Source organism: Nannobrachium achirus (genome assembly GCF_963921795.1).
Source record: "Nannobrachium achirus genome assembly, chromosome: 5".
NCBI classification, from domain to species: domain Eukaryota; kingdom Metazoa; phylum Chordata; class Actinopteri; order Myctophiformes; family Myctophidae; genus Nannobrachium; species Nannobrachium achirus.
This window is the reverse complement of record NC_137814.1, coordinates 39,758,074-39,779,742: the sequence shown is the minus strand read 5'-3', so window position 1 is coordinate 39,779,742 and position 21,669 is coordinate 39,758,074. Positions and strand designations below refer to the sequence as shown.

Sequence of the window (21,669 nt, the reverse complement as noted above, 5' to 3'; positions counted from 1 at the left end):
CAAACAAGAAGCTATAAAGTGCTTTGTTTGTTATGCTTTCACCGTTGAAGCATGCGTGTGTCTCGCGGTGAAATCGAAATCGTAGCGTCTATTTCGCGTCTATTTCATAATTGGCTTAGTTATAAAACCATGCCATTTTTGTTTAGTAGAAAAGCTAAAAGCTAGGATGATAACTGTATTGTAAAATACGGAGTAATTCTGTAAAAAGAAAGCTTGTATCATAACAAACCTCCTGACTTTGGTTGGTCGTAGGGTAATTTGTTTTCCCCCAAGTTTCAATGGTAAGGCATGGGTTGTTGTCAACCTGTGGGTCGAGACCCCCAGAGAGGTCCCGAAATGATTTAGCCAAAATGTTTTGAAAATAGCCGATCTACAAGCTCACAACACTCAAAAACATTTTATGGGAACCCATAAAACATTTCTTGGACCCATTTGAATGACCTGAACCATCATCACACCAACTAGTAAATATTTTGAGGTAAAAGATGTTAATTGTTTAATCAAAAATCAAAATGTTATCATTAAAAAAATCATAGATTAGGATATCTATCTTTCTATATGCAGCATAACAATGAATAGATTATCAATAGAATATCTGTGTGGGTCTTATAATCATAATAAACCTAAAAACTCGCATAAAACAGTATCGTGATAATATCGTGTATCGTGATACTGCATGAAGAGTATCGTGATAATGTTTTTTTCCAGTATCGCCCACCCCTAGCTCAGCACTAGTCGCCTATTTACAGCAGAGCAACCTTCACCGTTGGTTGGCATTGGCAGTGGATTCTTAGCTTTTGCTTGTGTTGGGGGTTGTTGTTTTGGGGGGTCTCGGGTAATTGCCTGCAGAGATATGTTAAGCCCACGACGTACACAGCCATACATGTACTTCGCCGTACATGGTACACGTGTGATCGTGGGCCTGCAGGAAATGACCCGAATACAGAATCCATCGCCAAGTTATGCTCCTGCCTAAGTTGCCATAGATGCCTGTTCTTATTCTTAGGCTGTTGGTATGCTGTGGCCTTAGTATAGTATCACAGTATACATGTCATGCATTTGTCGCTCTCCTGCTGCCGTTAGTATGCCTAGTGTATGCTGCTGCCTTTATGTATCGTGCTGCTGCCTTCATATCTTGCTGATGTTTATATGCTATGTTGCTGCTGCCATTCTTGTCAATAAAGTATAATCTAACCTAAAGAACGCTCCCCTGAAATGATGCGAAGGAGTGTAATGACGAAGCGAGTTCGGGGGAGTGTTCTGGAGGTTGCGTGCGCTCACGTGGTCGGGACCTGCGCGTCCCGCCCCCTATACAATATATAGGTAGACCTGCCTGTAGGTAAGGTATTGTTGCGCAAGCTACTGCCCCGCCACCACCCCAGCTCCACCGTAGGTTCTGTGTTAGACCCCGCAGGGGGTCTCGGGTAATTGCCTGCAGAGATATGTTAAGCCCACGACGTACACAGCCATACATGTACTTCGCCGTACATGGTACACGTGTGATCGTGGGCCTGCAGGAAATGACCCGAATACAGAATCCATCGCCAAGTTATGCTCCTGCCTAAGTTGCCATAGATGCCTGTTCTTATTCTTAGGCTGTTGGTATGCTGTGGCCTTAGTATAGTATCACAGTATACATGTCATGCATTTGTCGCTCTCCTGCTGCCGTTAGTATGCCTAGTGTATGCTGCTGCCTTTATGTATCGTGCTGCTGCCTTCATATCTTGCTGATGTTTATATGCTATGTTGCTGCTGCCATTCTTGTCAATAAAGTATAATCTAACCTAAAGAACGCTCCCCTGAACTGACACAATCCCACAATCAATGTTTCATAGACAAGAATGTAGAGCTGGCTGCACCCACATCCGTTTTAGGATTCCATTTCATGGATCTTCAATTCTGATTCTGAATCATTCGAATAAAACTTGGGCTTGGCTTGGTGGAGTCACATTTTTCCCCTCACACTAAAGCAAGAGGAGGTTAACCAATAGCTTTCATTATGATGCAATGCACCACCAGTGTGTACATTAGGGCATTCACCGAATATTCGAATATCAAAACACTATTCGATTACTATAAACACTATTCGAAAAATCGCCGAAATTAATTTTAATATTATTATTATTATTATTATTATTTATTTTTCGTGACAAACAATATTTCTACAGTAGACATGCAGCTGTGAGCTCTGGTGTTAGTATTTCTCCTAATCCATTCATGTTTGATTGTTGTCAAATCCAACCACACTGTAGTGGCTAGCTTATGTGATTGATGTGCCGACTGCCGACATACACTGCTGGCCCGTCACTATAGATGACAGTCACTCAGTGTAGGAGGGGAGGGGCTCTCCATAGCCATAAATTATAACTTCCAGTAGAGGGTGCTAATATGCGGAGGTTACGTCTCTCCTGGAGTTATAACGCAGAGTAAAATAGCTCTCGCTGGTTGAGCCTCCATGTCCCTAATCGCCTCAAAACATGTTTAAATCATGAAGTTGCTCACCTCATCGTCGAAACAGCTTTATATCTACCGATGAGCCCACTCGTTGGCATGTGTTAGTCCATATGTTTCTAATAAATTAATGTTTACTAAAACTTCTTTGAGTCTCATCGCTTTCCTTGTTTTTGAACTGCTTGGGTAAAATGGCCGAACATATCACGCGAGATGAGTAAAAGCCTGGCTACGCGAGGCTACATATCACGTGACGTTGATCGCCGTTGCGATTTGCTCATACTAGGACATGACGTTTTTGTATGCGGAAGTATTCCAACGTTCTGTAGTTCTGAAGCGCTCTGTATGCGGAAACATTCCGACGAGGAAACGCGAGTCTCAGATAAGTTTTAGTAAACATTCATTTATTAGAAACATATGGACTAACACATGCCAACGAGTGGGCTCATCGGTAGATATAAAGCTGTTTCGACGATGAGGTGAGCAACTTCATGATTTAAACATGTTTTGAGGCGATTAGGGACATGGAGGCTCAACCAGCGAGAGCTATTTTACTCTGCGTTATAACTCCAGGAGAGACGTAACCTCCGCATATTAGCATCCTCTACTGGAAGTTATAATTTATGGCTAGGCTCTCCAGAACAAGCAAGCTCTGCTCGTTGCTGACAAAAGTGTGTAATTCTTTAGGCTACTTTACTTTATTGCTGCTGAGTTACGTTCCTCTTGCCGAGTATATCCAGTTTAGAGGACACCCTTCTCTTTACAGTAGCTCTTTCGGACCGCGCTTCACCGCAACCACGTTGATGTCATGCTTCATATTCAAATGTATCTCTTTAAACCATAAAGGTACAAGCGTCCGCCGTTTTATTTATGATAACGGGTCGAGAGTTTCGCGACACGGATTGGAGTGGAATTGATGATCTTGTAAAGCTTGTGTTACATACTGTATACTTCTATACTATAGCATGTGATGTAATGTAATCATAACCCATCTTAGCCTTGTCTGTTGTACTGGTCGAGACTCGAGTCACACCAGCCTTCATTAACATTGGAATGAGTCTCGGTACATATTAATGGCCTGCTAAGTAGCGGAGGTGTCAACGACATGCGTGTGAAGTCATTAACATAGCGTTCATCCCATCAAACAATCACTATAATGCCTGGATCCCGAGGCTACTAAACAATTCACAATAGCCTACAACACTGCTTGTAACGAACAAGGATGGACAGTATAAATGTGGTTGTTGAAGATAGATAGGATAGGCTTGAACAGTTATTTTCGGAGTTTTCCTAGTAAAATGAACTCGTTTTTCGTCGCAAGTTTCATCAGCATGTTTATGCTATGTTCAGTCGTAAGACAGTGCAGCGTGTCAAAAATAGCAGATGTACAAGCTCACAACGCGTCTATCCGCGACGCATTGTGCATTGTAGGTCTGTTCCAAAGGGTCCGTTCTCTCTCTGCTGCTTGAGTTCTGCATCCACCAGTGAAAACCTCTCACAGCCAATCGATGGCTGTTATTTCACGAACAGAGGTTAACCCGTTAATTGCTGGTTGTTTTTAAGGCTCGCAAAGGAGCGTTTTAATGATTTATTAGATTACAAAAATACCCGTCGAATTCCGAATATTCGAATACTTTGAGGTCGAATAATTCGAATTCTAAAAATCACTATTCGTGAATGCCCTAGTGTACATAAGATAACACTTGAATGTTCTTGGATGAAAACCTGGTGGCCATGTCTTTCTATTAATGATAGAAACCAGCAAAATGTGTCAATGACAATAGTTGTTAAGAGTTTTCTTTTAGAGACTAACCGTCAAACTGGGTAAAAACTATTGTGACTATGAAATGAGAGAATACATATTAAAGCCTGAGTTATACATGGTGGTGCATGGGTGTCGCACACCTAAAGATCTTGCAAAGATCCAAATCCTGAATGCCTGTAGCCTAAAACAGAGAACAATATTCCGGGCAGCACTGCCCTCTGGTGGAGGAGTTGGAAGTGCCAAAATGAGCTTTCACTCTAAAGGAATTAGAAAGATGCCAATGATGCCTGTTAGGAATGCATTTCCCTCTGGTTACGCAACCAGAGGGAAATCTGTTGTTGTACCCCTCTAGCTGTGGCTTTTCTATGCCCATTATTTATGGAGACCTTGATATCTGTCTGCGTCCTTTTTATGCTTGCCCACATATGGACATCTATGACGTCTGCACTATGACTTTATATTTATGACATCAGGGTAATCCATATACAGTAGGTGCATTTGCAGATTTATCCATATTTTTGGACAACTACCGATGCGACGACTTCCCACTCCATCACTCACTCCGGTCATTGGCAATACACAAACGAGTTAAGTAAATCGGTCAGAGGGTTCTTGAGATATATTGGTGACACTCACTCAGATGTCATGCATTTATAGAAGGATATATTTGACAATAACCTGAGAGCATTGGTGTGCTCTGAGACAGAAACTGCCATGAAGCCTCTAATGCTGTGATCAACGAATCTCAGAGTAGCACAACTTGTACTCTCTCAAGTGCATGTTGCAACACCCCAACAAGGCTGGGCTTGAATCATACCATTTGTTAAATCACACAAAAAATATAACATGGCTTAATTCAGGACATATGCTTCACCTGTATTGCCCCAAAAACAAGGTACAGTATTTACTCACATTTGTTCTGCCTCGAAGAATAGAAACTAAGATGACCAATTGTTTGATTATGAAAGGATCATAAGCAACTTAGAAAGAAAAATCAGTCTTTCATGGCAAAACCCCCCACTTGATCCAAAACACACATCCAAGTTGAGCAGTTAAGTTGCAAAACCATCATCTCTCAATTCAAGTTCTTTACCTTCCAAGTCAAGTTAACATCATTATTGCATTTACTAGTCCTTCTGCAAAATAAAGACCATTTTCAACCCTGCGGTAGTGTGCCAGGATGTGTGCAGGTGTGCATCAATACCAGTAAGGCTGAGAACCTTAGAAGTTTTATACTGCCCACACTGTAATGTTCCTTTCTCAGTAAGTAGCATTCTGCCGCCCAACCTGTTGTATACGTTTGTTAGTTCGTTGCCAATATCATGTGCAATTTAAAATGTCTCATAATAATGGGTACAGGTGACAAAGACCAGTGTTTCTTTGAGAAGAACAGGGTCTGTCATATGAACTAACCTCCGTAATGGCATCAGCCTCACAGCGTGCACACAGCCAGTCGTCCAAATCCTCCTCCTCACCAGACACTCCATAACAACCTGAGGGGGAAGAGGAAAAATAACATCGTCAGATTGGACTCCTTTTTATCAGAAGGTCAAACAGGTATTGTTTCATAGTTGTGTATATTTCTATTGCATTTTTTTTTCTCAAAATAAATAAAAAATTAAAAAGTAATTGAAAAAACAAGGCCAGATCATGGTTAAAATGGAGTTTGAAGTTACAATGGGTTTGTATAGGAAGGGGTTGTGTCTGATAAAATGAATATCAAATATCTAAATACTGAATCAAGCAACTTAAAAACTGTCTGGGGTGTTCCCAAAAGCCTGATTAGAAGATAAAATATAAATATATATCGTCACTGTCTGGCCAAAACCTCCTAACTCCATTTTTGATGATCCGTGCACTATGAATTACATGGAAGTCTATGGAGACTTGGCATCTTGGACCGTCAAAGAGATTTTTTAGATTGCAACAAATGTGTTAATAAAAATCGCACCTGTGCGAAGTGAGCGGTGCAAACTAATTCCTGCAAGGGCGCCTGCGCTAATCAGTGTTGATAGGCATGCATGGCAATATTCTTTTTGTTGTGTATGATGTCAGTCTGGAGGTCTGCTCAGACTATATAAGGTTTTCGTGTGTCCTGACCTTTACACCAGCTCAAAACGAACACCAACCAGGATTCGAAACAGCAACCATAGACTACAGGGTTTAATGTAGCGTGGTCGCTGTCTTGAATCTTGGGTGGTCGTAGATTTGCGCCAGAAAGTTCCAGGATATGCGGTTGGTCAGACTTTTTATGTCGGTTACACCATCAGGAGTATATTAGAAAAATAATATGCAGTCCAGACCAGAAGCTCAAACAAAACAGACAGAGGGCAGAACGGAGAGGGGATCAGACAGACAGAAAGATGGAAGGACCTTTCCTGAACTTTAAACCGGCACAAATCTTTCCTAAACTTTAAACTGGCAGATTGAACAACACACAGGATTCAAAACAGTAGCCTGCAAGGGTAATGTAGCGTGGTTGCCGTTTCGAATCATGTGTGGTGTTCAATCTGTTAGTTTAAGGTTTAGGAGAGGTCCAGGATATGAAACAACCTGGCCATTATGCCTGGACCTTTCATGAACTTTAAACCGGTCTCAAGTGCAAGTGTAATGTACAAGACAGATCTAAATTAACATGAACAACACAGCATTTGATTGGTCTGTTCTGTTTGGCTAAGACATGTCGTCATGAGTAGAACGGTTTCTGATTGGTCGATTCTAATGTTTAGTTACTCAACTAGCCAATCGATGAAGAATGAAAGAATCGTCCCGTGCTAATATGTTTTAACTAGATAAACCGAAAGTGAAATATAGGAGCGGTTTGCACCGCTCAATAATATGTATCAATATGAATACGCAATATTTTATGCCCATACATGGAGATCCCTATCTGAACCAGCCACACAGATATGGGCCATGGCTTGACCATCTGGCCAGTGATATATATCGATGACATCAGGGATCTTCTTTATGGGCATAAAAGAGATTCTGGGGTGTCACAGAGACAAGAGAACCAACCAACAGACTGTAAAAATGTGTGCTGACTGACTGACTGACTGACTGACTGACAGACACGGAAACAAGCTACGACATTTCTCATGGTATACTGCGACCTTCGGTCACAATGAACCAATGGAAAGTAGTAAAAAGTGCTTTTACTCTGTTTTTCATAAATCAGGGCTATTGAACACCCTTTACGTCTGTGTGTTTGTTAAAATAATACTGAACCAATGACAAGTAGTAAAAAGTGCTTTGGTAAAACCTCCTCCACTTTCCCAGAAAATGAACATTTTGGAGTTAGGCGGTTTTGGCCCGACAGCAGAGAGAGAGATATATCCCTTTAAAGCTGTTTGTAGGGACTGCTGATGAATAGTTTCACACAGGTAGGACTTAAAGTGCCAATTACCAACTTTATTTAAGAAAGATTTCTCTCACAGAAGCTCTTTCTGTTAGTGCCGCTGCCTATTGAGAATGAGTTATCTCAATAGGTAGCGGCGCTAACAGAAAGAGCTTCCGTGAGAGAAATCCAGCACAATGAACAATGTTTATACTGTATTCTAAAATCCATGGACGAGTTTTCATCTGTTTTCAAAACAATTAGTGAACTCATTCACATTGTGTACCAATCAACAATGACATTTAATGTGGTGTTCTAGGCTCAGACGTCTCACCAATGGCAGACAAATAACTGTGACTGTGTCTAAAGCCACAACAACAGAAAAAATTATAAGTGTTGGATAGAGGCCAACATAAACTAGAATATACAAAGGAGCAGAATTCAGGAAATGGTGAGAGCTTCAGAAGCGTGTTGACTTGAAGATAGACAGAGCTCAGGGGGGTGGGGCGAAATGTTTCCAAAACATTATGACAGTTTAAAAGTTGTCAACTTCCCTCTGTGGTCTACTGCTTAACAGATGTAGTGCCTGAGAATTGAGCATGTTATTGTGGCTCACTTCAACGATGTGTACCATGCAAAAATGGATAAGCAAACTATATCTTCAAACACGATTAATGTTCTGGTTGAACAGCATTTTAACTCAAAAAGTAAAAAAGCTATTGTTCAATTCAAATTCAGCCACTTCATTAACGGTTCTTACTGGCATGTACGCGGACACAGCACTGGGAGCAGCTGACCAGCCGGCTGGTGCCTTCCTCCGTTAGCCGTGGGTTGGAAAGCTGTCCCTCTTCACTCTCATTGGACTTGCTGCTGTGGGTGTTGAAACACATCTCTGGGATGAGTGGCTTGGACCACTGTCTGCCCCCGTGACGACGCACCAATGTCACACTGGAGCCGTCGTTAGAAGCCTCTGACTTTAAGTGAGGAGACAGGAACGGTTTATTATTAGCATACACAAATGGAATTTGTTTGAATAAAAACAACCATTCACTGCTTAAAGGTGATACACCATGCATTTAAAAAGTATTTATGTCATATTGTTTATGTCCCAAAAACGTTTTTCAAAAGGTTTGAGGCTAAATTACCACTCCTGAATAGAGAGCCTCTCTCATTTTTGAATGGCTCTCAGAGCATTTCAGCTGCAGTACCACCTTTGGCCTGAACTGCGCCACCCCCCCCAAAATCTTTTTGAATTTTTTTTGAACAAAATTTTTTTTAGATTTTTTTTTTTTATGATGTCACAATCGGCAGATGACGTCACAATCGGCAGCAAATCTGGATAGCCTGTTTTGAGAACCTGTGGGATACTTTTAACCTTCGCCTTCTCAAAACCAGAGAAAGACACAACGGTCAGAAATGGGACTTTGTGAGGATAGAAGGTGCTAGTGGGACCCCAAAAAAAGGTTTTAAAATAGGAAAAGTGAAATTTCATGGTGTCACCTTTAACACCATCCACCCATTTTAGACTTGCGCTTTGTGTTAACTAAGGAAATCTCCTTCTTATCTCTATTTCCTAGTTCGGGCCAGGTGTTTTTAGGTGTTTTTACCTGTTTTTGGAGGACAATCGTGCGCATGCACAGTGCAAAACCCCTGGCATCTAATGTGTTAAATTCTATAAACTACTGCTGTGGCATATCTGACTATCATGAAATTATAAACAGTGATGGCCATAATGGCAATTCTTTAAAGAGATATTTATGACAGAGGACAGGCACAGCTCTACCACCCTTACCTGGTGATGGGTGTGGAAGAGCAAGCATATGGAGCAGTAAGGGGCCTGCAGGCCCATTAGTCTGTTGTACTCCCTCTCTGCCTCAGGGTTGCAGGGCAGACTTTGCCACAGCTTAGTCAGGGGCTTGGCCCACTCCTCCCTCTCCCTACGTCCAGTCTGCCCAGCTATATTAGATACATCTGAAGCATGGAGATTAAGGGAGGGAAATAATTGTTATTTAATATTATAATAATAGGATTAAAAAAAGGAAGGGGGTGGGGGATGATGAGCTTAAATTACAGTCAGACAACATGTACAGTACATGCCAGTAACAGGATTTATTATGAATGATATAAACATTTGTCCGGCATACCCTCATCACTGGAGATGTCTCTGAGTAGCGGGTGTAAGCGAGACAGATTGCAGAGCTGAGCCACCTGCTTTTGCTTATTCACCCGTGACTTGCAGTACGACTGCTCCCCTGACACCTGGTGGACAGAGAGAGGTACAGCAAGAGGAAAGATCAGCAGAGTTGAGTGTGTGCTAGTTGCAAAGACCTCATTTTGAGGTCTCTACCTGCAGAGTGAGGCATGCTGTGAGCTGTGTACTACTGCGGATCCCTTCCCTTCTCTGGTTAAGGATTTAGAACCATTTAGTCCCTTGCTGGCCCCACTGGTCACTGGCTAGCACTACTTACATGATGCTTGGGAGTGATCACTTTGGTCTTGCTTTGTTTTTCTTTCCTGATGGAAGTGATGTCCTGAAGGACGATAGTGTCACCATCCCGAAGGCACAAGTGGTTGGTCTGTGGTTTGAACAGCATGATAGCCATATTATCCACAAGGGAAGTTGCCTACAAATAAGAATTTGGTATGGCATCTAAGACCAAAGACGGCGTTCTCCAGCAGCAGAGTGATGACCACCACCAGGATGACCATGAAGCGTTGCATTAGCAGCCATTAGTTACAATACAGTGCTCTCAGAGATTAGAATACCAACATGCGCTGAAATGAATCAGTACAGTCACCTACAAATACCAAACTTTGGCTTAGTAGTTTGTATCCCCTTTTTCATGCAGTGAGAGACTCAAACCATTTTAACTTGTATTCTAAAGATTTAAACCTCTGAACTCTACCCGCTCAAACAATGTCACAGGAACAGAAATGTATCAAATGATTTGTCCAAGGTCTGAGGGACATGTGGCATGTACAATAGTTCTTGGCTCTATGCAAGGCCATGTAAAGAAGGTAACTAAGGACACGCGTCACTTTCTTGGTCTGGCAATTTCAGCTGGTAGATTGAAGCAGTGGGATGCAACTGGAGTTGGAAGGCATTGATGTCAAGGAGTGCTGGTAGAGAAGTGTACGAATAAACCGTCTTTGAACCATTGTGACTGTAGTCAAAAAATGTACTGTGCAGGCTAGGGATGGCCAAATGGAGATTTCTTCTTAACCGATAACCGTCAGGCCTTATCAGTTAATTAACCGTTAACCGTTAAGGAAATGTGTTCAAAAATGCGCTATTTTAGCGATTTAAAAAAGGAAAATAGGCCTACACACGTTTTTCCCCGTAATAAAGTGCTATATTTACACATTAGAAACGGTGGGATTGAAATGATAAGTCATAATGCGCACATACAGCAAAAGGGGCTTGAGCCCTTAACTTTTATCCGTCTGAAAAGGCCCTTTTAGAAATGTCAGCCCATGCCTCTCTAAAATTCTGTGCACTCCCTGGACCCTGGCTGTCGCCTAACTAAACAGCAGCAGCAGCGAGACGCATGTAGCCGCATGTAGCAATAACTTCCAATCGTATGACTTTTGGAATGGTTGAATTGGCTAAACGTGATGTCCATTTCATTCATTTACTTATCTCTCGCCCGTGTTTTGTGTGTGCTGATGCAGCGATCATTGAATTTGCGACTCTGAGCTTTGTTATTTTCGCATAGCCTAAACCAAGACGACTTTAGCGTCCCTCACGTCATCAACATGTAACATTAGAAAGTTGTGTTTTAAGCTCTTCTTAAACAGGATTCAATGTGACGACGCGGGTCTGTTTTGTAAAATCCAATCGACGAGGGAGCATTTGTTTCCAGCTGATGAACAAGTCAGCGTGTACAGCCAAATCAAGCAGCGTCGCGCAGCGGCAGACTCGCAGTTGTATGAATGCATGGATGTTACAGACATTGGTGTCCAGAAATGTGTGACCACAGCGCGTATAGTTGCATGGCTTATGACTTGATGTTGCGTAGATAATGGTGTACGGGGCTTTTGGTGTGACACATGGGTTGATTTTCTTTTCCTTTTCTTTTTTATCGGTCAAAATTAACCGTTAGTGCTTACCGGTAACCAATTTCTTATCGGTTTAACGGTAACGGTTAACCGTTGGCCATCCCTAGTGCAGGCTGTTATGTTTCAATTATTAGTCTAAATAGTTACACGTTCGATTATTGACAGCCTGTCAACCAATTTGGTGATGACAGCCCATACTGCCCAGTCAGAAACTTACTCAAGTGTATATGTCTTCTTTTATTTTACTGAACCAATTATCTGACAACGGTCAATCATCAAAAATATCTTTTGTTCATACACTTGACCAGCTGACTCTCATTGACTTCAATGCATTCCATAGTTTGCCTACCAGTGCATCATTGGTACATGCCATGGCATAGAACATTAAAATATGTGTTAGAAAAAGGGGAATTAACTATACAGTTGCAAGTTTGGCAAATGTTAGTGGAATCAGGAGAGCCGACATTAAATGACTAAAAAGGTGGACTAATGAAAAGGGACAATCCACTACAAAGATACTGACTTTTATCACTTATTATATCATTATTTAATTCAGTCTGTGCACCCTTATCCAGTATACCTGATTCTCTAAACAGTCTCTCAAGCTAGATCACTCTTCCCCAATCTTTGATTGCTACTGTAAAGAGCCTGTAAATGCACCTTGCAAGAGTTGCAAAGGGAATCTGACGTCTGTAATTTTCGTTAATATAAAACACATTTTAAAATATTTGTGAAACATTTTAATTGAAAATCCTGCTAACAAGCAAGTTGGGCTTTGGAGAATTACAGTAGGACTTATGTACGCGAGTGCAAAGGCGCAAAATGGAAATGGGGGAAGGTGGAAGATCTGCTTTATTATTCTAATCATTTTCAGAGCTTCAGATGTAGTGTTAGATGGAAGCATTTCAAAGTCCATCTTGAGACTATTGTCCAAAAAAAGAGGAAGTGTGATGTAATATGATTATCATTAATCACACTATCAAATTGTGGAATATTGCCTGTCAGTCACACCAACATCGGACACAACAACTTCAGCTCACAGTCCTTGGGAATGTCAGCGCTGATGGGAACTTTTGTTAGTGCATACATGGAACTGGGTCATTATGGGCAGAAGACACTAGTGATAAAGTAGTGTCTCCAACTGGATGTCAGAATGTCAACAGGGCTCTGTACAGCCTCTGGTGTGTAGCAACCCAAGAGAACACCAAGTAACACCACAGACTAGCATGCTACAAACCCACAACACAAAGAGCATGCAATACTGACAAACTTTGCGTAGCTCATGCATTTTCTAAAGAGGGGGAAAAAACAAATACTAAAACTGAACAGACAGAAAACCAACCTTCCGCGTATTCTTCTTGGAAGTGCCCAACTCCATCTTCTTCGGCTTCTTCACTTGCGTTTGAGGTATGAGTGTGGGAGCAGGCATGCTAGGGAGCTCAGCATCAGACACATCCCCCTCTGACTGAGTCTGTGTATCTGTGGACTCGTTGGACTGCGTCTGCTCCTCCTCCGTCCCCTCCTCCTCCGTCCCCTCCTCCTCCGTCTCCTCCTCCTCCTCCGTCTCCTCCGTCCCCTCCTCCTCCTCCACCTCCACCACCTCCTCGTCCTCCTCCTCTGCTGGACTGTCTGCTTTGGACTGACTCTGCTTTGCTTTGGACTCTGGCAGTGGCTTGGTCTCCTCGTGGTTTGGACTTTGGACCGGAGGCCGAGGCTGCATCTGTGTCACGGTGGAAGCCTTGTGCTGGAGGTGGCGAGGCTGGTGCTCTCTGGCGTAGCTGTGCACCTGAAGCAGCTTGTGAGGCTGCTCCATCATGGCGTACGTATGTACGTGGAGCGCCTCTTTGGGGCTCAGAGTCTTATGAAAGAGCAGACTGGCTACGCCCATTTTGCGAGAAGGCTGAGCCACCTCTTGGCTCCAGGCTGGTGCCGCGGCTACTGTGAGGTGGCCGTTCCTGTGCCAGGACGGAGAGGAGATGGCTGGTGCTCGGGTTTTGGCATAGTGAGGGGTACGGGTTGCTTCACTGGTCAAACACCGGCGGAACGGATCCGTTAGGGTCAGCTTGGTTGGCGTGACAACTAGCTTTGGTGGGCCTGGAAGAACAATTTGGTGTCAAATTCTGTCAATATGGCTGAGGAAGAATGCACATTCAGTTATTTCATTCAATTAGATGTTTGTCCCCATCATCAGAAAACCAAGTTCCAGATATGGTATAATTTAGAAACTCGTCACATGATACCTTTAGGCCTCCTACAGTCTGGTGATGCAGTACGTGGAGGCAAAAGGCTAAGTCTGGGCCTTTTCCCGTACTGCTTCTCCTTCTCATCATCTTCATCCTTAGGAACCACCTCCTCAGGCACCTCTAGACACACCCTGTGTCTCTTGGTTTCAATCCTCTGTGTATGGCTGTGGATTCACCAAGCAGAGAGGGCATTAGCTACAAGCAGGAAGGTTTAATGCATATTTTGCATAACACACTGTCACAACAGCATCCCAGGGATAACAGCTGAGCATCTAAACACACAAGAACCATTTAAGAACACATAGTTTACCTCTTCCTTTCTCCATCCTCCACATAACTTTCCAGGGAACTGCCGTCACTGTGGCTTGTGATGTCATTAAAGCCCTCCACCAGGAACTCTTTGGCCTCCGGAGTCGGCCGCGAGTGGTCAATGGGTGTCGTATCTCGTCCCTCCATCCACTGCTCGTAGCGCTCTGGCTGATATTTCTTTACAAACACGTCCATAGAAATCTTTACCATGTCTTTACGACACGAGCACTGAAGGTGAGAGTGAGACAGAGCAAAGAAACAAGTAATGAACCATGATTTTTGGCATTAAATATTTGTCTTTAACTCATCCACCAGCAAAGTTAACTCAGTGGAGCTCTTGATATGTTATTTTACTTATGCCGTCATGTCATGTCATATCATATGGTATGCCAATGTAAAAGAATGATATTCTAAGTGTAAAAATAAGTTTAGTTTACCGTCATTAAAGTTTAAAAAGCAGTGTCCCCATGTATAATTGAATGGCAAAATATTTGTATGTGAAAGAATATAATAGCATTTCTCTCACCAGTATGGCGTGCTTGCCATAATCAATCCACCTCTGGGTGGCGAAGTTGGTTGACTCCGCGCAGTTGAAGCCATGGTTAAAGCCAGCATGATAGGCATAGGGGAAGGTCACCATGAACTCACCAGCCTCCTGAGTAATCTGATTAAAATAAGATATTAACAAGAATTACAATGCTTGATTAATGCTTTGTGTCTTAATGCAATAGGCACAGCAGCATAACTTCATTCTTTACTCCCTCCCCGTTGTGGATCAGTCATGATCTAATGTTAATTTTCTCTGTCAGGCTGTTAACAGCCAGGGGCGAGGATTTCGCTTTCACTTCTGCTCATTAGGGGGCTCTACAAACACAAACAGTTGCACAGTTTGTCATACAAAGAATATGCCCCACAACTACCGAGTGTCAACTGACCAAGCCCTTGTGGAGATTATCATAGCTTTGAAGACCTTGCAGGCTTATGCAAAGGTTAAAATGTATGAAATGTCTTTTCTTTGGAAAACACCGTTGTTGCTTACTACAGCTACCGATTTTCCAAGGAGCACACTTTTCTATTTTTATCTGAAATGAGACCTTGTATGGGAGCTGCAGTATAATTTACTATCTGTTTATTATGGTTTCAATGGTTCATGGACGACAGGTGTTAATTTTCCATCAAGTTTGCCTTGGCAATGTTCACCTAGACTGGCAAGAATCCACAAAAACAACTTTAATCATGTCCGTCAGTGATCACAGTCACACATTAATGCAAATGTTCAATAGATGAATGTTCAATAGATGAGATATCCCAGCCACACCATCCTAAATCTGATTCAAATGCATACAAAATCTTTACAGGTATATGTAATTTTATTTTTTACATGCATACTGTATACAGTATATAAAGATACATTTTATATACTGTATACAGTATATAAAGATACATTTTTATATGTATAGAACAATAGCCTAACTAAAATTCAAATTATCTTAAGAGTTAAAACAAGACCTCAATGGCGTATATATATATATTGTGTAAAGTAAAAAAATATATCTGTGAATCTCACACAAACATCGTTCTTGTGAAGCAGTTTATATGTAAACTATTTAGGCAACACAAGACAGTGAACATTTTACAGGAGCCATTGATAAGAATCTCACTGCAAAGAGCCTTGATTTAATTTATTTACCAATTAATTTGGAACAAGCATTTGGATATTCTCTTGGAAAATGTGCAGTGTCCGGTAGGCCTGTCACAATAATTACATAATCGTCTAATCCCAATTATTTGACATAATAGCAATTATTTTGTCATAGTTGTTTCCATGTTGAAAAATGTTCATATACTGTATATATATTTTCAAACATTTTCAAAAATAGTGTAAATAGCAGATATACAAGCTCACAATGCGTCACAACGCGTTGAGATCAGCTGTTTTAAGTATAAAGTTGTCAAATATGTCATTTCTTTGTATATTTAGGTTATGTGTCATATCTGTCATGTGCAACTTCAAAGTCTACAAGCAAAACAGAAATGTAATTGTCAACACAATTAAATCAATCATGAGTGACAATCGTCATGTAAAATGTCATAATTGTGACAGCCCTAAACGGCGGATGTCATGATGACAAGATGCACTCTACAGGTATATGGAGTACAATTGCAAAATATCTAATTCTACATTGAGATGATTAAACTATGCCAAAGACAACTATTACCATGGCAGGTATGATGGCATACTGTAATGCACATTACATGTTATTACAAGTTACTAGCTTTAATTTGACAAATTTGTATATGATGACCTAATTAGATGCATGGATGCAGGCTATGACAACAGAGTTAAGCTCCTTTCACTTCACATCCTCTCTGAGACACGCACACACACAATGAATCAGTTCGAACTTCATTAATACTTTGCCAAGTAGTCTCAATATTTGTGCTGAGGCCATGGACAAGTTTATTCTCATGCATGCCTGTGCAGAACGCAAATAAATGCCAATGAGGAGCCAAACCATGGGCATAGTGTTATTTTTTCCTTTCCTGGAAAACAACTAAAGGTTAGAGCCTATACGAAAACGCATTTCACCCACTGATTTACACCTGTAAACCTGTGATGTGACAGATAATAAAACTGATTCTGATTCGGTGTGTGCATTTCGGAGTAGGAACGTTTTGTGAGTATCACTGCCAACTACACATAGATAGGATCCCCATCGCCTGCTGACTGTGGTGTAGGTGATTTTGGGCCCCAATAGATCAAGTGCAAATATTAAGTAGTAGTAAATCAATGTACCTTCTCAAAGGGAATGCCATATTTCTTCAGTATAGAGGGGGAGATGAGGGTCATCTTGTGTCTGAGAAAGGCTTCACAGTTTTGGGCACTGCCAGGAAAGAACCCTAGAAGCATTGAGCGAGGGTATTAGTGTTGAAGTCTCAAAATTCCATTAAAAAAAAACCTGATTTTTAAATAAACTTAGTCATACCCTGTGCCAGACGCTCCATTCTCTTCCCATGCTCTGGAGGAACGCAGTACCTGCAGAGAATTCCCAACAACATTGCTCAGTCGCTCATAGTATGTGTAATAGGCATAGTTCTCTTTTTATATGGTCGTAATAGTATTAGTAATAGTATTTACCAGGACTTGGGTTCTCCAAAGTGCAAGTAGTTGATACTGTACAGGTCCATGTCTTCAGTGTGCCAGGCAAAGGTGGTCTTCCACATGCCAAAGTACAAGTAGGGTGTATTCACTCCCTCGATGGTGATGCCACTTTCATGTTCCACAGTGTCCAGGACCGTGTTCAGGCGAGAGATGTTCCACTCTTTCACATCCTGCAGGTGATTTGTAGGACCAATACATAATAAATGAGAATGATGATACCAATCAACATGGATACAATCAAGGCTATTAGCTCATAATGTTAATGCAAATTAAATGTGGGTCATGAACAGAAAATCGTAATATATAGTGACTGCATCATGCATACTTTCCAGTTTCCACAACAATAACCTAACGTATGCCAACTTACAACACCATAGAGGCTTCCGTTGACATCAGCCCCATAGATGGGAGGGTTAAAGGTCACATTCTTCCAATACTTCCTTTCCAGTTCCTCGAAGTTAGCACAACGTGGGCTGCTGAATCTTCAAAAACAATAACCAACTTTAGTGAATAACTATTGATGAATAAAGCTAACCAGTACACAGTATTTCACTAATATTGTAATAATATTACTGAAAAATACAACCTCCATCAGGATAAAACTCAGATTAATCAACAACAGATACAGCGCTATACAGTTCCACAATATCTGGTACTTCTCACTTGTCACTGTTGGCCATCTTGCGGAACTCACTGACAGTCATAGGTTTCTTCTGGATGTTATACTGCGTGAACAAGCCAGATTGGCCAGTAACCACCTGCTGAATGGGTGCTGGGATCACCAGGTCCTCTATGTCATTGTAGGAATCTCTGGGCTTCCATTCCTTTGGTGGGACAATCTATGGAATAGAGAATTATACAGTGATGGGCATGTGATTAGTGCCAGTGAAGACCTTGTGGTTAGTGAATTGTAAAGCAATGCAATACAGACATGTGGATTGACATGCCACTTAACCACTAGTGATTAGAAATTAGAAACAAGTCAAAAACTATACAAGGTAAATCAACCATTGAAGTCTGCTATAAACTGTCATAGTCCAACAGTTATTGTAGACATAGTGTAGTCAACTAATAGAAACTGAGATCAGTCTGCCTATATTTCAAAGAATTACTCAAAGCTAAAGCAGATACTCATGTTGACTCCATGCTCACTTTGGCCAGGCCTGCTTTGTGCGCTCCCTTGGACTCCATATAGGCGATGTATCGACTGAAGTTCTGGAACTCCTCAATCGTGGGATGAAATGTCATGATGGCCTTGGGGTTCTGGGGGACTGAATCTGAAGCCATTGCAAATCCCAGTGCCAAACCCTAAAGATCACAAAGAAGCCCAGCCCCACCAAAATCTGTTATTTCTTATTTCAATTTAATGGAACTTCAAATCACCTTTGTATTTGATTGATTGTGTAAGTATGTATGTGTAATGTGTGTGTGTGTGTGTGTGTGTGTGTGTGTGTGTGTGTGTGTGTGTGTGTGTGTGTGTGTGTGTGTGTGTGTGTGTGTGTGTGTGTGATAAATAATATATATATATTTTCGAATAAGTGTGGTCAGTCAGTCACATAGTATTGATGAGTAACAATACATTGTAATAAAGTGATTATGCTTTATTGCTTTTATAGACAGAGACAGACCATAGAGTTAAAGAGACAGGCTGCAAGTAAAAGTGCCTTTTCATTACATCAAACACATGGGGAGATCTAAAACAGGGTCTACCATTTTTGCTAAAGGGCATGTTGAGACTCAACATGCGATTGCCGATTTCAATTATGTGTGCACCGTGCACACATATAATAATAATAATACTTATTTTTTGTATTTGTTGCATTCAAGACAAAAACATTATTATAGTAAATGTACCACCATTGATTCTGGATGGGGACCCAAATACATGGGCCTGGATGGGGACCCAAATGCATGGGGGTAAATTTAGGGTCAAGGGTCATGTAAATTTACCCCCCTTGATTCTGATCCTAACGCATTTGGGTCCCCATCCAGAAATACAAGGCCCTGGGTAAATGTACTATAATATATTTTTTTGTCTTAGGAATGCGACAAATACAAAAAAATATTATTGAACTTAAGTCTCCATGGAGTGACTAATCAATAGAAAATAAGTCATTTTGGGGGTGAACTACTTCTTCAAGTACTGTACTTGAGTGCAATTTTGAGGTATTTGTACTTTACTGAGTATTTCCAATACTTTTACTTCTACTCCACAACATCTCAAGAGGCAAATAATGTACTTTTACTCTTTTGGTTACTTTGTAGATTTGTATTAGCCGATCTACAAGCTTGCGATGCAACGCATTGTGAGCTTGTAGATCTGCTATTTTCAAAAGATTTTTATACATTTGAAAACTTAAATGTATGTATAAATGTATAATGAGTAATTTTACTTTTGGTACATTTTGATTTCTATATGTTCTAGTGCAGACCTGCTAGATGTGCCTAATATCATAATGACATAAAACATATGGTGAAGCAGCTTTCTGTTTCTACGGACCGACAGCCTGGAATAAACTCCCACTACACCTAGACAGGCAGCCTCTTAGCCCGTTTCTGGACTGTATTTACCTTTTTTTAATATTTTGAAGACAGTGTATTTACCATCTTCAAAATATAAAAAAAAAGTAAATACAGTCCCGAAAGGGTCTAGCAAGCCTCTGTGGATGGCTTTAAAGCACAGCTCAAGACCTATTTCTTTACTCTTGCTTTTAGCTGAATTTTAAAATTCTTGTGTGCTGTTTCCGCACTGTTCTTAAAATGTTTTAAATGTTTTAAATGTTCTTCAATGTTTTATGTTTTTATTTTTCTCTGCTTTATTGTAATCATGCATATTTCTTCTTTCTGTTAAGCACTTGTGCTTCATTTTCTGCTCTGTAAAGCTCTATGAGCTGCATTTCATGTCATGAAAGGTGTTATACAAATAAAGTTTATTATTATTATTATTGATGCTTTTACTTGAGTAAGGAAAACAAATGTACTTTTTCCACCACTGTTACATACATACACCAAAAAGGAACAGCCTTCTGATTGGCCAGGCGCAGTGTCTCTTTAACTCGGCCAGAGTTAGCTAGAAAACGTTAGCCAAATACTTAGCTACCATGCTAACATTAGCTAACGTTTCACATTGAGCGATAGGATAGCTAGCCTCAGTTGACTATAGGTGTCCACCACCATGTCTCAGTTGTGCAATATGAAGTACATGCAACATTATGCCATTAGGAATGAGGTTGTCAGCTTGTCTTATTTCGCACAAAACGTTCGCGAACGAGCTCACGTTAGCTAGCAATGAATGGCTGTGCACGATGGACCAACTATTACCTGAACGTGTACAGTATTTAACCAACAACAGCCCATCTAAAATGACAACATGGGGAAACTACTAATGTCCCTCACATCAACGCAAATAGATGCGTTGATGTGCAAATAGATTAGTGGTAAATGACATTCCAAAAACACCATCGTTAAATAAACACACTACACCGCTTTAGCTTCTAGAAGAGCAAAACTAAATCTGGATGGGCATTTAAATAAGTGACTTGTAGTCCCAGTAAATCGCATCGTTCGCATCCTGGTTAGCCAAGCAACCAGAAGACTCTTGCACCAGCCAGTGGTGTAAAGTAACTGAAGTACATTTACTCAAGTACTGTACTTTAAGTACCATTTTGAGGTATTTGTACTTTACTGGAGTACTTCCAATTTCCAATACTTTTACTTCTATTCCACTACATCTCGGAGGCAAACGCTGTACTTAACTTTTACGATAAGTAAAGACATGTGAGTACTTTTTCCACCACTGCTAGCAGCTCAGCTAGCAGCAGGGCTCAGAGCTAACGTTGTGCTGATGGTGATGATGTAGCCAGCCAGCCCAACGGCCTGAAAGTGCGAACATCCTTACTTACCAACTCTATGCAACTGGTTCAGCAGGTGAAGGTTACGGTGTGGATGTCTTGATATTATCCGCAGACAGTCACTGTATGGTACATCGAAGACAGCGTGGATATTATATCCAACTGACGAAACGTTAGCGTTCACTGGACCACCATTCACTCAGTGGTGGTGGTGAACGCGAGCTCCTTGGCCTCCATTACTTCTTGTACACATGCGCACGCACAAAACTCCTCCTATGTTGTTTACAACACACACACATGGGACACGGAATGCTGATGAAACGCTGTTATCTCTGCCTTCTTATTTATTTGCTTTTAACCAGCGTGTACTGTACTGTACACAACTGTTTCTACCTGCAACTACTGTCTGTCTGTGTCCTCCATTACAGTGGTGTAGTTTTGCGGCAGTAGCACAACTATTGATGAAAAGTAATTAAGGACCGCCTCCTACA

General features: G+C 41.2%; 1 protein-coding gene across 1 annotated transcript in view; it reads right to left on the bottom strand.

Moving 5' to 3' along the window:
• The window catches only part of kdm4ab (lysine (K)-specific demethylase 4A-b), a 39,969-nt gene extending 18,508 nt beyond the window's left edge, over positions 1–21,461 (bottom strand). The window contains exons 1-16 of the mRNA XM_080725779.1: positions 21,230–21,461; positions 18,480–18,635; positions 17,991–18,166; positions 17,695–17,809; positions 17,304–17,497; positions 17,152–17,201; positions 16,962–17,065; positions 14,691–14,828; positions 14,166–14,392; positions 13,853–14,019; positions 13,213–13,706; positions 12,955–13,176; positions 9,698–9,812; positions 9,346–9,524; positions 8,314–8,527; positions 5,630–5,709 (exon numbers count right to left, since the gene is read on the bottom strand). Coding sequence (XP_080581905.1) covers positions 5,630–5,709; positions 8,314–8,527; positions 9,346–9,524; positions 9,698–9,812; positions 12,955–13,176; positions 13,213–13,706; positions 13,853–14,019; positions 14,166–14,392; positions 14,691–14,828; positions 16,962–17,065; positions 17,152–17,201; positions 17,304–17,497; positions 17,695–17,809; positions 17,991–18,166; positions 18,480–18,614 — 2,610 coding nt within the window. The 5' untranslated portion in view covers positions 18,615–18,635; positions 21,230–21,461. The remainder of the gene's footprint in view (positions 1–5,629; positions 5,710–8,313; positions 8,528–9,345; positions 9,525–9,697; positions 9,813–12,954; positions 13,177–13,212; positions 13,707–13,852; positions 14,020–14,165; positions 14,393–14,690; positions 14,829–16,961; positions 17,066–17,151; positions 17,202–17,303; positions 17,498–17,694; positions 17,810–17,990; positions 18,167–18,479; positions 18,636–21,229) is intronic.
• Positions 21,462–21,669: the final 208 nt, after the last annotated feature.